The 21,756-nt window shown below is 37.8% G+C and overlaps 1 protein-coding gene across 3 annotated transcripts in view; it reads right to left on the bottom strand.

Annotated features, from left to right (window-relative positions):
* The window catches only part of csmd3b (CUB and Sushi multiple domains 3b), a 1,935,846-nt gene that overhangs the window by 109,278 nt on the left and 1,804,812 nt on the right, over nucleotides 1-21,756 (bottom strand). For all 3 annotated transcript variants that reach the window (XM_087986040.1, XM_087986041.1, XM_087986039.1), the window contains 4 exons: nucleotides 14,614-14,727; nucleotides 12,143-12,331; nucleotides 1,230-1,376; nucleotides 937-1,125 (listed from right to left, as the gene is read on the bottom strand). In XM_087986040.1, the coding sequence (XP_087842166.1) occupies nucleotides 937-1,125; nucleotides 1,230-1,376; nucleotides 12,143-12,331; nucleotides 14,614-14,727 (639 nt within the window). The remainder of the gene's footprint in view (nucleotides 1-936; nucleotides 1,126-1,229; nucleotides 1,377-12,142; nucleotides 12,332-14,613; nucleotides 14,728-21,756) is intronic.

Consider the following 21,756-nt stretch of genomic DNA (forward strand, 5'->3'; position numbering starts at 1 on the left):
CAATGTTCCAGTCGTACTAGCCTCCACCACTTCCTCTGGCAGCTCATTCCATACACATACCACCCTCTGTGTGAAAAAGTTGCCCCTTAGGTCTCTTTTATATCTTTTCCCTCTCACCCTAAACCTATGCCCTCTAGTTCTGCACTCGCCCACCCCAGGGAACTGACTTTGTCTATTTATCCTATCCATGCCCCTCATAATTTTGTAAACCTCTATAAGGTCACCCCTCAGCCTCCAACGCTCCAGGGAAAACAGGCCCAGTCTGTTCAGCCTCTCCCTATAGCTCAAATCCTCCAATCCTGGCAAAATCCTTGTAAATCTTTTCTGAACTCTTTCAAGTTTCACAACATTTTTCCGATAGGAAGGAGACCAGAATTGCACGCAAAATTCCAACAGTGGCCTAACCAATGTCCTGTACAGCTGCAACATGACCTCCCAACTCCTGTACTCAATACTCTGACTAATAAAAGAAAGCATACCAAACGCCTTCTTCACTATCCTATCTACTTGCGACTCCACTTTCAAGGAGTTATGAACCTGCACTTCAAGGCCTCTTTGTTCAGCAACACTCCCTAGGACCTTACCATTAAGTGTATAAATCCTGCTAAGATTTGCTTTCCCAAAATGCAGCACCTCGCATTTATCTGAATTAAACTCCATCTGCCACTTTTCAGCCCATTGGCCCATCTGAACAAGATCCTGTTGTAATCTGAGGTAACCCTCTTCGCTGCCCACTACACCTCCAATTTTGGTGTCATCTGCAAACTTACTAACTGTACCTCTTATGCTCGCATCCAAATCATTTATGGATAATCTTCTTTCTCCAAACAGAGAAGAGTTAAGGATACAGTGGGAAAGAAAGAAATATTGTTGCCAGGAAATGTTTTTGCTTGTTTTTAAAAGAAAATATCCACCAAGGCTCATGGATCTGTTTACCTTGACAGGCTGGGGCAGGTGCATTCCAAGAATAAAATCCATACGGTGATTTCCTGCATGTCGCTGTGCTATTCCCAATAAGCCGATAGCCTCGCTCACATGCCCAGCGAACAACACTATTGAGCTGTCCTCCTGTCTGTCTGAGTATTAGACCATGGGGTGGAGATTCTGGAGTGCTGCAGTAAAAGGCTGGGATTGAAAAAGTGGGACATTACACTTACATTACATTTCATTCCAGATTGATTTGGTGAAGTTACAAAAGAGGACATTGTGTGATTAAAACGATTACCTACCAACATATCGGATGCGAAAGCCTTTTTTGTTCGTACCGTGATCAGCTGACCAGCGAAGAAAAAGTTGGTGACCATTGCTCGTGATATTAAAAGGGGAAGAATAGTCCCCACTGAAGGAGCTCAGCAATGGGCTATGGCTGTTTGGACCTTAGTAAAAACAGAAAATTAGCATACAAAATTTAATCTACAATTAAAGTAAACAATAAATTTTAATGTTGAATAAATCATACTTACAATGCAATCTGAAATCAAAGGAACACTGTTTAAAATACTAATGAAAACATGATGTAAGTAAATTACAAAGGGAGATGTTGGATCAAAAGTTGAATAATGTATTGTGATCAATAGTTTTGCACTTCAAGCATCTACTGTAGAATATACAGCTGATAACAAGCATTGTGTTATCAATAATTGAAGAACTGCAATATTTATCATTTAAATTACACAACAGATTTTTTGATCATTTTGTGTCTTGATAACTTCGACATGGAAGTTTTACGAACATATTAAGAATTTTACATATTGCCGTCAGTTAAATTATGTGCTACAAAATAGATACTTGTATCTCCTAACTGTGTGACATCTAATTTATTGTATTCAAAAATCTCATACAAATCGAGTATTCAATATTTTAGTTAAAATCTATAATGTCTTCTATATTATCATGGTACTTTTCAAGCAGCATCCTCACATTATATTATGCAATGAAAAAGGTGTGTAATACAAGAAACCACCAGCGAGTGCTGGACTGATTTTTCATGTATTTGAAACTCTTGGCTATTAAATTTTATTTAGTTATATTTTACGCTTCTTAGAATCATGAAACTTCCAAATTCAAATGAAAAATGCTTACAGTTGTTAATTTATTGACCAAGCTTTTTGTTGTTAGCTCTGTCATAATTTTCTACTTCAATTTTGTCATCTGTAAAAATTAGCAACAAAACATTCTTTCTCCATTGGTATAAAGATATTCAAGTGGCACAAATCTGAAAATACGTTTAAGTTAGAACTGCATTTTTGTTTCAATTTCTGATTTATATGTGTGCTGCCATCATGGCAACAGATGTTAACGTTAAAATGTGAAGAAAAACATTGTATAAAAGCAACACAAAAGCAGAACAAATGAAAAGATGTCTGTCTTTAAACAAATAATTGGATACAAATTGAAAATGACAGTGTGGCAGTTCTACTTAGGCAGGGTACAATAGAATCATGCAACAGCAGAAGCATCTTCAAATTGCTGTTGCCATTTATTTTGCACTGGTTTAGTGCTAATGGATCAGTGTAAATTATTTCTTTGTGCTGTATGATGGGTAGTTGGCATAGGTTACACAGAGGATATGAGGGCCCATTTGGGCTTGGGCCTTGACTCCTAATACAGTGAAGGTCTATCAACACCAAATAGACTGCAGTAGTTCAAGAAGGCAACTCACCAGCACCTTCTCAACGGCAACCAAGAATGGCCAATAAATACTGACCCAGCCGGCAATGCTCACATCCAATAGATGAATAATAAAAGATCAAAAGGTGTGGCTTGAGTTGGAATGAATGATCATGTATCAGCATGCAGAGTGAGGGGTGTGAGTGATGAGGGCTAGACAACCTAATGATTAAGGAAACAATTTGACAGAAATCCCAGGGAAAAGGAGGTGGGTGTCTGAAACAGCCAGCTTCAGGACACAGCAGTCACTGTGGCCAGTTCCAAGCTGCATGAGGAATGACTACAGTTCATTCCATACCCACCCAATTCCCCCACATGCTCTGGAGAAAAATGTCATACCCTTCAGAGAATTTTTACCTTGGTAGGTGTGCCAAGGAAAAACAGCTGCCTTTAATCTCACTTCTGAAGGTCAAATATATCACTAAATCATGAGATCACTGCAGTGGAGAAGGAGTGATTTAGCACATTGTGCCTAAACTGACTCTAACATCTAATGTTAACTCTTGTCTTTTCCCCACATCACTGCACATTATTTCCATTCAAATAATCATCATATACTCTCTTAAGTGCCTCAATTGAACTTGCCTCCACTACAATTCCAGGCAGTGCATTCCTTCCTCTAACTACTTGCTGTGTGAAAAAGGTTTATTTCCCACAACACCATTGCTTCTGTTGGACATCAATTTAATCTATGCCGTCTTATTCATGTTCCTTTTTTATAAACAGGAACAACATCATCCTGTCCACTCTGTCTAGCCTGCTCATGATTTTGAAAAATTATCAATTCTGGATGTAGGAAATGACATCACCAACTCAAGCAAACCCAATCACATAAATAGAAAGCAGGCCATACCACCAGTGCTTCATCCGGAGGCTAACTGATGATTTTACCTATTATGGTGACAAAATGTCTGAAAACGAACCTTCCAGCTCAGCGAGCAAACCTGCATCAAGAACCTCAACCTAAGCTACAAATCTTCTCAAAGCTCACTATCAATTCTTATTTCAACCTTCTTCTGTCAAAGGAGAATAGTCTTAACCTCTTCAATACATACTCATAACTAAAATTTCTCATTCCTAGAGCCATTCTTGTAAATCTGCACTCCCTCCAATGCATAAACATTTCTCCTATAATGGAGTGCCACAATCATACACAATATACCAGTTGAGGTCAGACAAGTGTTCAGCATCACCTCCCTGCTCTAGTATTCTGCCTCTAATAATAAAGCCAAGAAAACTGTATACTTTATTTACTGCTTTCTCCAATTGTTCTGCTACTTTCATTGATCTGTGCACATATGCAGCTCGGTCCCTTTGCTGCTGCACCCCATTAAAATTGTAACCCTTATTTTGTACTGATTTCCAATGTTCTTTTGACATTTTTCTGCAATGAACCTCATCTGTCACCTATCTGCCAACTTCACTGCCTTGTCAATTTCCTTTTGGAGTTCTGCATTGTCGTCTTCACAGTTTACAATCCTTCCAAGTTTCATGTCACCTGCAAACTTTGAAATTGTCCTCTGCACCACCAAAATCCAGATCATTAATATATATATACATCAGATCATTAATATATATACATATATATAAAGCAAGGGTCCCCATAAGAACTTCTGGGAAATTCTACTACGAAACTTCCACTAACCCAAAAAAATCCATTGACCATTGTTCTTTGTTTGCTATCACACAGCCAATTATGTATCTACATTGCCGCTGTCCTTTTTATTTCATGACCTATAACTTGTAATCAGTTCAATCCTATAGGTGGAATCTAATCCAAGTGATAGAGGTCTCACCCACACACTGGAGAATGGTCACGACCAGGATTTCCCGAAAGGAAAATAAATCCCATTTCTCTGCCTGCACAGGCCTCAGATGAGAGCAGTTGGCTAATGAGAAGCAAGTGACTCTAGAGTACAGGTAGTCAAGGCCACGAGGAATATCAGAGATGCATCTACGAGTGGCCCAGGATTGCTGAAGGACCTCAAGTCAAAGGTGAGTGTGGAGTGCGAGGACCAAGGCAGGGGCCACAGGAGGGAGAAGGGGTTTGGAGGAGAGGGCAAAGGAAGGATTTTCAGTAACTGTCCCTTCTTCCTGGCTAAGCTGCAGAACTCATTGCTACAGAAGCCTGTGAAAGCTTAGTCTTTGAGCGTATGTAAGACAGAGATAGATAAGTTCTTGATTGGTAAGGGGATCAAGGTTATGTGGTGAAGACAGGAGAATGAGATTGAGAAACATATCAGCCATGATTGAGTGGTGAAGCAGACAAGATGGGCTAAATGGCCTAATTCTGTTCCTGCATCTTATGATCTTAAAATCCCACAATCGGGCACTGTGCTTTTGCTTTCAAAAAATGTTTTTAGGACTTCTCACAATGTGTCTGCCCTGCCCACTGAATACCAGCCGTGAGGCCCTTAACTGGACACTAATTTCCGACTGAGGGATATATTTAGTAACATCCAGATGTGAAGGTTGGCCACATGTTAATTTGGGCAGAGGCAGGTTGGCAACCTCACCTGGCATCCTCCCATGAGTAAATGCCATACACCTCCAAACTCTGAACATTAAATTCTGTCTCATGTATTTCTTTGGGTGACAGGGAATACAGGTACACAAGGAAGGTAGCTATGTATCTGTGCTGAGAATCAGAGAAATTGCTAATCGCAGACAGCTAAAATAATTCTGTTACAACATTAAATTTCAGACCCTTTTTTTTGTTTGGGGGCATAATGGTCTAATGAGATCTTCTCAGCCATATTAATGGTGAGACCTTTGTCACTGCAATTTAAATTCATTCATAATTGTGTATTATGATCAGTATCATCCTATATTTGAAATGTTGCTTAAAAAGTAAATGTTCAATACACTTTGACTTTCAAACCAAGCAACATTATTTTCAAAGTCTGCCGATTTGGTTATGTATTCTGTAAACAAAATGTCCTTGCCTGCATGCGCGTTTCTTTGCAATTAGCATTTAAATTGCATTATTTTTTTCTGCCTAAAGCCACTCTAAGTCGAATGCCTTTTGATGCAAGTGAATTTTGCTCAATTCCATCTGGGGATTGTTTTTATGCTTGAGGTTATTCCACTCCCTCAGTTAAAAGAATGAAATTTGTTATAAATGATTCAGCATTCAGGCTTGTTACAAAGTATTCTTTAGATAGGAAATAATCTCTCAAATGGGTAAGGGATGTCCATCTATTCATCACGAGTAACATTGAAGGGAGATTCTCTGATCACTCAGATCTTAGTGAAAATTAGACTCTGAAGACAGCCTTGGGATCCACCAACTTTCTCTGATAGAGTCATTGACTCACACAGCACAGAAACAGACCCTTCAGTCCAACCAGTCTATGATGACCATAATGCTAAACTAAACTAGGACCACCTGCCTGCATTTGGTCCATATCCTTCTAGACATTTCTTATTCATGTACTTATCCAAATGTCTTTTAACGTTGAAACTGTACAAACATCCACCACTAGCTCCAGACGTTCATTCCACACATGAGTTATGCTCTGTGTAAAACAAATTGCCTCTCATGTCTTTTCTGAGTCTTTCTTCTCTCACCTTCAAAATATGCCCCCTAGTCATGAGATTCCCCACCTGAGGGAAAAGACATTTGCAGAGAGTCAAGCATTCTTTTGAGATACAGGTATTGACTTGAGATTTCCACATTTGACCTGCTGTGTGCATACCTCAGGCGTGCTGCAGTTTACATGTGTGTATCTCAGATAGCACGAACAATAAATGTGCATTTATTTATCATTTCAGTTTGTAATTGAAGGACCCAAAATGTGAATTAGTCAATGGCAAAGCTTAGCATGTAATCAATGCTGAGACATTGAGGGGGATGATGTGTCTATTGTTTAATAGTTGAGAGGGTAACAGAGAAAGACTCCTATTTGAATGAGTGAGGAGCATAATTATCCTTCAGATATTTCCTAATCAATGCATTCAGAAATATTATCATAGACCTCTGTAACAGCTGGAATTGAACCTGGGCCTCCCGGTTCAAAGTAGGGACACTAACAATTATCGTCCAGAAGCTCAGCTGTCCATTGTCTGTCTTATTAAAGATTTTGCTTCACATCCAGGTTCTTTCAAATTAATTCTTGACAAGAATAAATACAACAATCTCTACTTTTGCAAGTCAAGCCAAATCTCAAAAGACTTTTAAACTGGTAGGTGTGATCCTGAAGCAGAAGTCGCACCCTAGTTATGATTAATCCCATCTTCTATGCAAGACAAAGTGGCACAATGTGAGTTACATCGTAGGAAACCCAAACTCAATGTGGTCATTTGAAAGTCTTGCTGAATATAAACAGATCATATTTTTTGCCATGTTAGGAGGTGCATTTGCTGTGCAGGAATGTCAATTTTATGGAGAAACATAAGCAATTCTTGAAGGATGAATGAAGTCTGCTAAGTATTACAAACTGAATTTATTTAAATCCCCAGCCCCTTAAACATGAAAAGGACCAAGCTGCATTTTTCAGTGGAATGAAGAAAAAAAAACCCTGCTTTATTATATTGATTTACAGGTTTTCTGGTTTAGTTTGAAAGCACATCACCATCTCTTCCTACAATTTCAATATATAACATTTTTTGACATTTACCAAGGGCTGTAATTAGAGCTCAGACAATGATTGATGCTTGATTTAAGTTCAAAAGATTGAAAATCATTTATCTTGATGGATGAAGTTGGGAACAACTGAGTCCATATTTCAATTGGCAGTTTTAAAAAGTTATTATAGGATTGACTGCTTTTGATGTAGTTATTGAATAGAAGTTTGTTTTTTGTGTCAAATTGACTCCTTAAGAGGATTTAAAATCTTTGAAAGCATTTAATAGATGAAAGAGTTTTCTCCCTCAAGTGAGTATGAGTGAGAGGTTTCTGAGACTTTCACAAACATATTTTGTGGATATTTTCTCACTGGTTGGGGGGGTTAAGCCAAATATTTACCCAACCTCTGCTATCTATCTAAATGATGAAAATCCAGACCATGGTCTTCGTTAAATTCTACAGTTTCATGATATGGACACCAAATTCAATACTGTACAAACTTGAAATGTGGATATTTGAGGGTGAACCAACATTATTATACAAAAGGAATATTTTTGGAGCCAAGTAGCCTCAATCTTCAATAAATTAATTTTGATTAGGATTCATAGACACATACTTGCTTCAAACACAAGATACAGACCTTAAAGATGCATCACAAGAGTCTTGTGCAAATGAATAGACTCCTGCATTTCAAAACCCAGTAAAACTATTTATCATTCTGCTCACTGCAGAGAAAATTTACAATTGAAATACTGTTTTAATATATGTGGGAATATGCTTCTTTAATGTAATTTAAATGTTTATAAACAGAAAGCTTAATATAGAATTGCAAATTGCAAATATGAAACTGTTTTCAGCGGTCCCATTGAAGTTAAAATTACAACAGTTCTATTCAACCCTATGGTATTTTTTCTCATCTGTACTAAGAGCAAAGTTTCACATCATTCAACAAAACTTAACATGTTGAATTTTCATCAAACTGTACTTTTATATGTCCATTTCAGAGTGTAATATTACTTTTCATGTCACTGGGCAAGAAAGAATTATCACTAGCAACCGTTACCCAACATGTTCAATTTATTTGAATTATGTGGCTATATTGAAACAGCTAGGTTGAAATTTTTGTCAGAAGAAAATTGGACATCACATACAAATCAAAAAATTAAGCTATACTTGCATGAAAAACACAGACTGTTCAAACAAGAAAAACAAGCTGCTTTTACTGCTATTGAATGTTGAGGCAGATATCAGGATGTATTTAGTTATTTGAATGTTAACCTTGCATTTCACTCAACTTTAGTTGGTATCAGAGAAGGAAACTAGTGGCTGCATTATTTCTTTCTTAAATTCTTTCTTAAATTCATTTCCTTCACGAAAATAGTGCAAATTCCAGTGTGGCTAGAATTGTTGCTAATGTGCATTCAAAATGCTAGCTTTACAACCGCTGTCAGTCAAATGATGTGTTAGTACAAATAGCTGTGGCTCTTGAATATAGTCATAAATGTAGCCTACCATTTATTTCGATTAGATTAGATTTCCTACAGTATGGAAACAGGTCCTTCAGCCCAACAAGTCCACAACGACCCTCTGAAGAGCAACCCACCCAGAACTATTCCCCTACATTTACCCCTGACTAATATACCTAACACAATGGGCAATTTAGCATGGCCAATTTACCTATCCTGCACATCTTTGGATTTTGGGAGGAAACCAGAGAACCCGGAGGAAACCATGCAGACATGGGAAGAATGTGCAAACTCCATACAGACAGTTGCCCGAGATGGGAATTGAACCTGGTGCTGTGAGGCAGCAGTGCTAACCACTGAGTGACTGCGCCGCCCCTAAAACCAGATAAAATATTTGAGACCTTTTTGTTGTAGTAACAAGAAAATAAATACTTGCATTTATATAGCATCTTTCATGAGCACAGGACATCTTAAAGTACTTTGCAGTCAATTAGATATCATTGAAGATTTTAATTGAACATTAACATTGGATTGCTTTTTTCAAAATTTAAGTTTAGTTCAGAGTAAGTTTTCTTCAGATGATGAAAAGTGTTGGGTCCACTTTTGTTTGATATTTATATAAATGATTTAAATGAGAATATAGAAGGCAGTGAGAAAGGTGATCTAAGCTTACAAAGAGATTTTAATCAGTTGAGTCAATAGGCTCAAGAGTGACAAATGAAGTTTAATTTGGACAAATGAGAGCTAATGCATTTTGGTAAAGCAAACAAAGATATCTATCATTAAAAATAGGGCCTTGGCAATGTTGTAGAACAGAGAGGCCAAGAGGTCCAGAGACATAATTCTTTGAAGTTTACATCACATATGGATAAGGTGGTTGAGAAGGTGTTTAGCATGCTTGTTTTCATTACTCAGACCTTTGAGTACAGGAACTGGGACATTATGCTATGTTTGTGGAGATTGTTGGTGAGGCCTTTTTCTGGAATATTGTATCCAGTTCTGGTCTCTCTGTTACAAAAAGGATATTTTTAAGCTGGAAAGGTTTCAGAAGAGATTTACCAGGACACTACTGGGGATGGTGGATTTGTGATAGAAGGAGAGGCTGGATCGGCTGTAACATTTTTCACTGGAGCATAGGAAGTTGACAGATGACCTTATCGAGGTTTATAAAATCATCAGGGGTATAGATAAAGGAATGGCAGGTGACTATTCCATTGGGTGGGGGAGTTCAAGACGAGGAAGAGTATTTTTAAGGTAAAAGAAGGAAGATTTAAAAAAGATATGAGGGGCTTTTTTTTTTACACAGAGTAGTTCATGTATGGAATGAAATTCAGAGGAAGTGATGGATGGTGGTACAGTTACAACATTTAAAAGACATTTAGATAAGTACATGAAGAAGTCATATTTGACGGGATATGGTCCAAGCGCAGGTAGGTGGGACTAGCTTAGTTTTGGATTATGATTGGCATGGATGGGTTAGACTGAAGAGTCTGTTTTTGTGCTGTATGACTCTATGAGTTATATTTCATTTGATGCCTGTTGCAGCAGGAATTTGTGTTAAGTTCCATGAGTCAAATAGATTATGTAACATTATCATAGATTCTAGTGCCTTGCCACTTAAGTTTTATGAAATATTTGGCAATGTAAGATAAAATAAGAGATAAAGTCCAGAAACTATCCATGAATTAATGGCCTAAGAATGTTAGCATGTTAATCCATCAACTTTAGTGCACTGGCGGAATTGAGGAACAATTCATAACAAAGAATATGACCATATAAATCTCTGCTGATCCTTCCGTACAGTACTGAGAGCGTTGCATTATCGGGGTGCTTTTTTTTTCAATGAAAATGAGTCTTCATCTGTACTCCCAGGTCAGCCTAAAAGTTTCTTGCTTGGAATTTTCACAGGACTCTGGAAGTGTCTATGAAGTCTAAGATAGTCCGAAAGCTGAATACATAAAAGTGCCTCTGACTGAATGAGGCCAATGCACTATTTGTTATACAAAATCAAATTGACTCCGGCAGACATTAATGCAATGCTCTGAGCATTGGTAAGAAAAGACGAGCCTCCAGTCACAGTAAGCAGCAAACTTGGCTGCAAAGAGCTTCTTCCACTGATCCCAAAAGATTTTCTTGGGTTAAATCATCAGATTGTATTGTGGGAGGTTAGCAATGGGGTGCTCAAGATAGTCAGGGGTGCAAGTTAGCTTTTACTGCTCTTAAATTTTGCTTCAGGCTACTATCCATCTGTACATAATGATGTACGATTTTAGGTGACTTTATTAATGTTGGGTAAACTGCAGGAAGGGAAAAATTAAGTTTCATCCTGCAATTGTAAGCCAGTGAAATTCTTCTTGCTTTTTCCTCTGTGATCTCTCAATTGTCCTAATTGGATTTTAAATTTGAAAATTCAAACATTAAAAAATTGCAACAAACAGCTTATCCAAATGGAGATGTGGAACAGGACAAACAATCTGCACTTACCTTCTCTGAACATTTTATGAAGTTCAAAGAATTTAGGACCATAAGGAGAACTTTTCAAATGCATGTGTCACATTCTCTACTGCCAGCTATCCTGAAAACAAACTATTGAGACACTAACTACTTGCAATTTCTGATTAGATTATTTGCTTGACTTGACTGTGAAAAATATTGAATTAAATTTCTGCACATCTTCAGGAAATGAAAGAAAGTATAATTCAGATAGAATTTGACATTAACTAATTGGAATGTGGTAAGTCTGTTTATTTGAAAAATATTACATTATAATGGGGCTCCGATTGGAATGCCACTGATCTGAAATATTAGCCTAATGCTTCCTTTTTCCATCGCTATTGCCAACATACTGACAATTTTCAGTATATATGGTGTTGATTATAAAGTAAAGCTTTTTTGAAGGTGGTGCAAAACTAAATTAGTAGATTAGATTACCTACAGTGTGGAAACAGGCCCTTCAGCCCAACAACTCCACACCGACCCTTTGAAGAGAAACCCTAAACCCTGAAGAGAAAGACTAAAGCACCTAAAACCCTGGGCAATTTAGAATGGCCAATTCACATAACCAGCACATCTTTAGACTGTGGGAGGAAAACAGAACACCCGGAGGAAACCCAAGCAGACACAGGGAGAATGTGCAAACTCCACGCAGACAGTTACCCAAGGCTGGGATCGAACCTGGGTCCCTGGCACTGTAAGGCAGCAGTGCTAACCACTGAGCCACTGAGCCACCCCTAAGTTCTATTACATGATACAGAATTTGCTAGAAGAGCAATCTAAAGTGGCAGTGTTTGAGAAACAATTTAGTGTGGAATATCTAGTTCTTGATAGCTTTGCGTACTATTTTATGACCAAAATACTACATCAATGCAGACAATGATGCTTTGGATGTGTATTCAGATAAAGAAATGTTGGATACTATTTATAACAGTTTTGAAGTTACCATCAAAAACCTCCAACTCGTCAAACTCTTTCTCCGTCTGGAAGAATTCAAAGAATAAGGTGATGTTGTAACCCTTTTCCACAATAATGCTCCAAGCACAGGTCTGGAAGTTGGGGTAGCTGTCTGGGTAACCTGGGCTCAATATGACACCTGTCGAATCAGTTCGCACCTCATTGACTGGACACAGAACTGAAGGTAAAAATGAAACAAAACAATGATTACACTGGATAACTTATCAGGATATTTAGTATTCTGAATAAGCCAAATAAGAACCCGGGCTATTGGACGTGCATAGACTTTTCAATATAATAAAATCCAATATATTTATTATGATTTAAGGTTTTCCTGCTAAGGCACTTCTTTTTTATGGCCTGCATGGAATGAAAAGCAGTGCTTCATTACCCTGTTGTGATAAAGTTTACAATTTCAGGCATTACTTCATTATTTAGGTCTTCAGTTAAATCTTTATTGAAGCATTCATGGCAGTGATGGAGAAGAGCACATACAATTGGATTTATTTTTCTTCGATCGTTCATGCATGCAAAATGGGTTTTATAGTTGATACTTGCTTAAAGCTTTCCACTCAAGAATCCTCACTGTATCTAAAATACTCTCATATTTCATCCTGACATTGAAGTTTTATGCAAAGATGTTCAGCAGGTTATTAGACGTATTAAGTTAGAAATATCAAAATTTGGCCCTTTTGCTTCCTGGGACCTATATATATATCCTGTGGCACTCTCTGGTTTCCTTCTTTCCACAGTCTGAAATTTGATGAAGAGTTCTAATATAACAAATTTAACCAGCTTCAACAAATTTAACAGGATGCTTCAACATTCTCATCAGTGCAAACATTAGTGTAGCCTCTGCCCCCTTCACTATCAGGTTTGTAAAATCAAAGACGAGAAGAGAGAAACAATTGCTGATTGCTAATATTGTCTCAAACCAGACAAATGATATTGTTATGAAATGTTATTTTTCTTTCCAGTAAGTACACAATCAAAATTCTTACAGACGGAAAATCAATAATGTTTTGGAGATATCTAAATGGATAGCAATGAATTATAAGACTATGTATTTCATGTGACTGCAAACAATTGTAACTCTGTTGACTATTGAACTTATAAACTCTATGCCATTGATTAATAGCAGGAAATGCTATGTTTCTAATGATTGTCCTATCTGCAAAATAGTTGTGATGTTCTGAAGGACATCGAATAAAAGATTTAGAAGAATTATTTGTTTTGCGGAGGTGTACGATGTATAATTTGCATCCTGCCATTGAATTATGAATTTTTAACTACTTTTCTGACAATTACTTCCCAAACTTCTAAATTATGGTATCAAATTAAATTTCTATGCACAGTTTGAACTCCACTATTAAAAAGATGGGATTGGGGAAAAAGTGGTGTTGGGGAACTTTATTAGTTTGACAAAAAGCATCACAGATTTCAGGTCTATTCATCAGGACAGGAGTATGAGCACATTGAAAGTGATGTTAGAAAACAAAATGTTGACTGCACCCAATACTAATAATGACTAATCAGAATACTCTATATCTCGATTTTCTCAGGCACATTGCATCACAAATGCTTACTTCTCGTAATTTGAAAGAAGCTCTGAGCTCAGAGAAAACATTTCTGCTGATGCTGAATATTGCAATTCTATAAAATCAAGAAAAATAGTGCTCATAAATGTAAAGTTTTTTTTTCATTTGATCACATAGGAAAAAATTTGACAGCATATGGCCTATATCCCTCTAAACTCTTCATATTCATGTACCCATCCAGGTGCCTTTTAAATGTTGTAATTATACCACCCCTCCACCACTTGCTCTGGCAGCTCATTCCAGACATGCAACACTCTCTGCATGAAAAAGTTGCTCCTTAGGTCACTTTTGAATCTTTCCCTTCTCACTTATGCCCTCTAGATCTGGACACCTTTCTTTAAGTCCAGCTATTTTCCAGATGAAGAGTTCTCAGCATCCCTTTCACTTACTTTCCTCTGCCCCACTAAGTAATTGGCTGTCTATGGGAATTACACATTTTCCAAACTGTAATGAGCACTGCTGAGGCAAAAAAATTCCCCAGGTATTACTGAGAATATCAACAGTACCACTACACTCATAATAATACTGCAATAACTGTTCAACATCCCTCAAGCAATTTCTTTTTTGTCCTGGGAGTACAACAGACTGGCCCTTCTGCAGATTGCGTGCTGCTGGCAGTTTTATTGGTAGATCAATGACATCCCATTCTGAGCAAACCAATTATTCAAATTAGATGAAGTCAGCATTTGAGATTGCATGCCGTGGAGATAAAACCCTAAGTATTTTTAACCTCCATTTTTATTTTTTGCAGCAGAATAAACACTTCTCAGAAACTTGATTGGATGGAAGCCAGTAATCTATGTAAACAATTAGGATTGTATTAACAAGAAAGACAGTGATTGCATTAATAAGAAGTACAAACCTTCACAAGATGGAGGAGCAGCATCCATTTGTAAACGTTCTCCGAGCCGACAAGTAAGAATTTCCTTACCAATCAGAGTGAATCCTGGTAAACAATGGAACCTTATGAGGTCTCCTGTAGGGCAATGAGAACAATATATTAGATAAAATTTTTCCTGTAAAATTGTGATTAAAATCTCTTCTTAATTTATTTTGAATTATCCAAATGACTTGAATTTAAATATTACTAATCAAGTGAAATAAAAATTTCTTCTATTATTTGCCATAATCACATAGACTTCAAATAAATCAAGACTGGAGACACCTGAATCCAATTCATGAAGCAAAGTTAAGTAATTCTACAGAACTGAGTTGTTTTCTTAGCAGTATTTTTTGAGTAAGCAACTGAAAAGTTAAATTATATTCTGTTGGAGTGTTTTTTTTGTTGAAAACATTTTCTGGAAGGAAGAAGGCAATGTGACCCAGATCAAAAATAAGGTCATGTGGTTATGGTTTTATGGAGGCTTTCATGGTGCTGGCTACTGTTAAAACAAGTTGAGGTAAAAGGCGTTTTCAGTCAAGCCTTACATACTTATAGCTATGTCTTAAAATATTTTGTTTTTAACTTAAAGTATGTAACATACCTATGTATGTCAAATGTATGGTTACTTTGACCTTTAATATTCTAGGTATTAACACTGTTTTGTAGAATTACATATAGTTTTTGAAAAGAAAGGGACATTGATACTGATTTTTCAGAATGCTTAGTTGTATTAACTGGGACACTTGGGTGGTTTAAAAACACTGAGAAGAGACTCTACCTTCACTAGAAGTGATTCTATATTATACAAACAGATACATAATACAATTGAATAGAATAAAACAGGACAGAATAGAAATGTATTATCATGTGTGCTTTTACATTAAAAATAAAGTGAACAGTTTTATAAATCACCCCACCATGGGACCTACATCAATGACAAAAGTCATACATAATAAAAAAAATTAAGACAAAGTTCATAACAGTTCAGTTAATAGCTCCTGGGGAAATTTGCTTTAGGAATGATGGAATACTCTGAAGATACAGCTGGGACGTTGGATACTAAGTCAGAAGCATTCACCAAAAAATACCGCCACATCAAGCCAAGACTGCCACTCCTGGATGTGACTGCCTGCCAGGCTGCTGGAATACCCAATGCCGAAGATGAAGAAGTCCTCCATGTGGAACAAGACTGCCGCACCAGGAGACTGCCACACTGGGCCAAGAGCACCTTTCTCCTCCCAGCAGCAGACCATGTAGCTCACTAAATGACCTCACTAGACACTAATACGTATCAAGCTAAGGTGGATACGCTGTTCAAAAAGAGATAATTTTATGAAGTGATGTCAAAAAATGAGTTAGGAGACGGTGGGAAGTTATGTCATAAAGCTTGCCATTAATTTTAAGGAAACCATACAGTAATTGGATTGTTACCATCTAGTTAAACTAAATTTGACCCTGAATTGTTCATGCCAATGCTACTAAGCCAATTAGAGTTCAGGATGTCACTGATCACAAAGATGCGGTGGACAGCAGGGACAATAATTGGCAATTAATAATTCAATGCACCAAATAGGAAGAACATGGATAGAAGTAGTTCAGTTAATGAAAGAGAACAAAAAAAGCTGTACACAGACAAGACATTTGGTCTTCAATTAAATGCCCATAGTATTAAAAACAAAATCAATGAATGAATACCACAAATACAGGTTAATGGATATAATGTTGTAGCATTTCAAAACATGGTACAAGGAGATCAAAGGTAGAAACTAAATATTCAGGAATATTTGACTTTTCAAAAGCACTAGCAGGAAGGAAAAAGTGGTGGAGTAACATATCTAGTACAGATTGGAATAAATATGATTGCAGTAAATTATCTTGGATTACAAAATGAAGAATCCATATTTGTGGAGGCAAGAAGTATAAAGGGAGCTTGATACTGGCAGGCGTAGTCTAGAAGCTGCGTAACAGTTATATGGTGAGACAGGGAATAAATTTTGACTTTCATCTTTATATTGATTGGGAGTACCAGATTGGAAGAGGAAGCCACAAGGAAGAATTCATAAGTTGTATTTGGGACATTTTCCTCAAACAATATGTTGTGCATCCAATCAGGAATGGTGCTATTTTGGATTTGTTGATGTGTAATAAAGCAGTTTTAATAACTAATGCCAGCGTAAATGATCACCAAGGAAACAGCTGTGCTAAGCTTGAATAAAGGTAATTATAAAGGAATACAGGCAGAGTGGACTGGAATGGACTGGAAAAGAAACTTCAGAAAAGTTGGTTGATGAAAAATGGCAAATGTTTAAGAAAATATTTAAGGCTGACAGCAAAGATATATTCCAGTTAGAAATAAGGATTCTGGGAGAGGGGCAAGCCAACATTAACTTGGGAAGCTAAGGATATCATCAAATTGAAAGAATAAACATGGGATATAACAAAGATTAGTAGTAAGCCAGGGGATTGGGAAAGTTTAAAAACATCAACAAAAGATGACCAAAAAATAAACAAAAGTGAGTAACTTTGAGGGAAATAACAGGATGGAAAGTATGAACTTTGTAAATTCTAAAAAAGAGAGAGAAGGCAAAGTAAACATGAGTTCCATTGAGGATGAAGATGAGGTAACAATAATGGGGATCCAGGAAATGGCAGAGGAGTTAAATAAATACTTTACATCAGTCTTCAGTGGAAGACATCGATAGTTTTGCAAATTACTAAATATTCAAGGGGCAAGAGGAGGAGAGGAAATAAAGAAATTATTACAAGAAAAAGAGTGCTAGGGAGACTAATGCAGCAAAAGACCAACAGGTTTACGAGACCCGATAGAATGTATGTGAAGATATTATGAGTAATAGCTCCAGACATAATGTATGACTGGTCATAGTAGTCCAAGAATCCTTAGAATTTGGAAAAGTCCTGGAGGATTGGAAAAATACCTATATAAAACATTTATCTAAAAAGGATAGAAAAATAAGTTTGGAAACTAATATATTGTTGGTAAATTGTCAGACAATAACAGGAATACAGTGAATAGTTTTGGGTTTTCTATTGAAGGAAAGCCCTGTTGGCATTGGAGGCAGTCCAGAGAAGGTTCACAGGGCTGGTCCTGGATTTGGATGGACTGTATTATCAGAAGACATTGCCTGGGTTAGTCTTGTACTCATTGGAGTTTAAGAGATTGAGAGTTGACCTTTTTGAAATATGCAAGATTCCTGGGTGTAGATGTGGAAACATTGCTTCCCCTTATGGGAAACTAATAGGAGACCAGAGGGCATAATCTCAGAATAAGGACTCTTTCATTTAATAAAGAGTCATAGAGTCATACAACACAGTAACAGACCCTTCGGTCTAACCTATCCATGCAACCAAGTTTCTCAGACTAAATTAGTCCTACTTGCCTGCATTTGGCCCATATCCCTATTCATGTACCTATCTAAATGATATATTTGCTGAGTCCCATCTTGATGTTGAGATCATCTACTGCATCTTTACTCAAGCAGTGTGGTGAGATTCTTGCAAGGCAGCAAGTTCCCAGATGATAAACATTATTGCTTGTTAAATGTCTTGTTAACAGCCCAACTTGCCATGTGTTGTGATCTTATCAAACTTGCCAGAAAATTCAACATGAAAATCAAAGACAACCTTTTGCTAGCTCCATGTGAGATAACAGCATGGGCGCCAATAACTTAGCATGCTGAATGGGCATCGAGCATCTGACATGTGTCAGTCTCTTTGAACACTCATTGCACATGTCTACTTACAAAATGCTTATACCTACCAATGATACACCTAAGACTGTACTGGAAACTGTATGTACAATGCTACAGCAAGGAACATGCATCCAGCTCAGAGACAGGACGTGGCAGAAACTCAGAGCTTTTTGCTTGCTGTCATAGCGTTCAGTGTCTCTGAGCATACCTGGATGCTTGCTTTTGCTGTCCGGCTTTGCTATTTTGGATTTTGCCACCTCAACCAGAGATACAATCCACATACTGGGGCTAGCCACATATGTCAGCAGTTTGTTTTTCTCCAATCAAAGGAGATTTTGTCCACCTCAGGGGATGCTGGCATACTAAGTCAAGAGTGGCCCATATAATATCAGGCTAGACAATGCTTGGGTCATTTAGCATCAGGATCCTTTCCTGATAAGGGGAGAGAAGCCAAATGACAGACAGAACCTATTTTGACTCTTCCTGACCAATTGTGTGTGTTTCCTCTTGGAATGAGAGAGGGAGAGAGAGAGAGAGAGAGAGAGAGGGGGTGGGGGGAGAGTGAGAGAGAGAGAGAAAGAAACAGAGACAGAGACAGAGAAAGACAGAGAGAGAGAGAAGTAAAGGAGGTGAAAATGGATGCCACAGCTATAACTATTGTTGTATATGGGGAGCTGACCTGAGCAAGTAAATAGGCAGCTCAAACGGCATTCAGAGTTAGTGATGTCAGGGTTTGTGTGGATGATGGTAAGTGGGGAAAATGTTGAATGCATTTCTAGACTGGCTAAGATTGAACCTCGATGACAGATTCAGTAGGATAAACAGAGTGACAGTAAGCTATCGGAGAGAATGTGTTGACATTTACAGTGACAGAGTGGAGAAGGACATTGATCTTCTTCCTACAGCACTACACCTTTCTCCAGATGCCTGAGTTTGCTCAAAACTGGATGGCAACTTCAGACAAGCTTGACATGATCTGATTTCATGGCTGACACTGCTAGCCTGGGTGAGGAAGAAGTCTCACTCATGCAGCAAGCAGGAGCTCCAGGACCATGACACAAAGCAAGGTGCTGACTCCCCACTTGTCTTTTCCAGGATAAATGTCAGGAAACACACAGGGCAGCTTCAGACTGACAGTGTTTGTCCAGGTGCACAATGGCTGTTTAAAGATGGCGCAAGCACAAGGGATGCTGGTGAATTACAGGATCATTGGTGAATGGCGTAAAAGGTGCATGGTAAAATGGGGCGGACATTGAATGAGAAACTCACCACAAAGGTTCAAACACTGCAGTGAGCTTGGGAAAATTTGACAGGAACATTCACTTGACCTTGTAGTGAGAATCTTTCCACCAAAACTCAACCTGACTTGGACTTAGCAAAAAATCCATAAGATTCAGTCCAAAGTCTTAGCAGATGCAGTATAGAAATAAATTTCAAAGTTACATATGGTCTTCCACTGGAGAACCCAAGTTTCCAGAAATAAAAAAAATCATCAATCCTCAATCATCTATTTCTATATCCATCTTTATAACATTGTGCCTAGTTCTAACCACATGTCAACTGACCTAGAATCAACTGGATGTCTCCAATGATGAAGGTCAAACAAATATTATTCTCAGTACATCTGTAATTAATTAAATATTCATGCTGTACATCTTAAACATTATTTGGAGGTGCCAGTGTTGGACTGAGGTGTACAAAGTTAAAAATCACACAACAATAAGTTGTAGTCCTGTTATAAACCTATTGCACTATAACCTGGTGTCGTGAGATTTTAAACTTTGTATATCTTAAAACACTGCAACAAAGTGTCAAGACCCTCACAAGAGTTAAAATTCATCTCACATTTCAACATATTTTGTGGTAGGAAGCTAAGGTTGAAATTGTTATATTCTTTGGAAATTATGAATTCAATCCTACAGGCTTTCAGTCTGGGATCTAAGGTGACAGCCAAGCAACACTGAACAGATGTTGAACTGTTCTTCTGCTGTTACAGAGTTTTACAATTGGATCAGTAATGCTGTGCATAGAGGCCATGGAAACATCTGTCCAATGTCATTTCTTTTTCAACTAATGTGGGCATCAAAGCCTGTAATTTATTGAAGGTATCCTATAGGCATCCAGAATAACAGCTGCTGACATTAACAGTTACATGCCTGTGATGATACCACCTGGACATTCATTGAGTATAGATTCTTACACTTCTTGAAGGTCATTGGATTGAAATGAAGAATCAAACTATCCAGACAGATACCAGGTGTGACTCTGCACCCAAGGGAGTATAAAACTGTATTTTTTATCCAGCTGATGCCTCCTACCACGTGAAATATAATGCTGTTGCAAACATATTGTTCATCAATCCCCTGCTGTGTGTATACACCACAGGTTAATGCGGCAAATATCCCATCAGCTGGATTGAAAGGACATGGCTGCATTAAAATTTGAAGTTGTGACATCTTTAACTTAAAGAGTTGTTCCTGATCTCGGTAATGTCTGAAAGTGACTGCACAATAGACTGGACAACATAGTGGAGATGTTGAAGAAAGATCTCCTGTAACATGTCCAGATACAATTTACAGGGTCAAGATAAGTAAGGTCAATGTTTGTTGGCTCCTCATTAACACATGCTCCTTACTCTTCTTATGCAACATTTCTGAACCACCAAAGGATTCTCATTCCCACCTTTTTGTAAGTTCAGAAGTGACACAACACCAGGCTATAGCGCACTCTGAAAGCTTATGATTTCAAGTAAACCTGTTGAACTATAACCTGGTGTTGTGTGACTTCTGACATTGTCCATCCCAGTCAAAAATGGCACCTCCGGATCATGGTTTTGTAAGTTGTAATACCAAAGCCAGTAAACCAAAAATAAGGAAACGATGTACAGGATCTTAGGCTGACATATCTTGAACATTAAGTTGAAAACATTACTAGGTTCCAAACCTGCTTTGGTAGCTAACTGGGGGATCTTCCCAGAGATAGCTAATTATGAAGTAATTCTGGTCCAGTGTCTGATTAAGAAAAACACTTGATCCAATTAGATGGTCTGCAGCTTTGGAAGGGTGGTAGCTCCATTGGAAGGGGTGGGCACTGGTACTGCTGAAAGGGGAATGCAGAAGTGTTTCTATTTGAGGTGCCCTCTGAAGAGGTATTAATATGGATAAAACAACTGTTGCCAGGATGAGCAATGGCTGCAGCTATGGCTGTGACTGGAAGAGAACAGCTACCAGCAAATCCACTTTAGACACTTGCAGTGCTCAAGCCTTGTCAGTGAAATCCCATGTCTCTGACCAGCCCAGAAATATACATTTAATGATACAGAGTAGCTACTCATTGCTGACAGGAGTGCAGCATATGCTGATGACAAAGATCAAAGAGATCTTCTGAATATAGAAATGCTTTGACCCATTGA

The sequence above is a fragment of the Chiloscyllium plagiosum genome, unplaced genomic scaffold (genome assembly GCF_037043375.1).
Source record: "Chiloscyllium plagiosum isolate Xiang-an unplaced genomic scaffold, Cpla_swu_hap1 HiC_scaffold_4, whole genome shotgun sequence".
Taxonomy (NCBI): Eukaryota; Metazoa; Chordata; class Chondrichthyes; order Orectolobiformes; family Hemiscylliidae; genus Chiloscyllium; species Chiloscyllium plagiosum.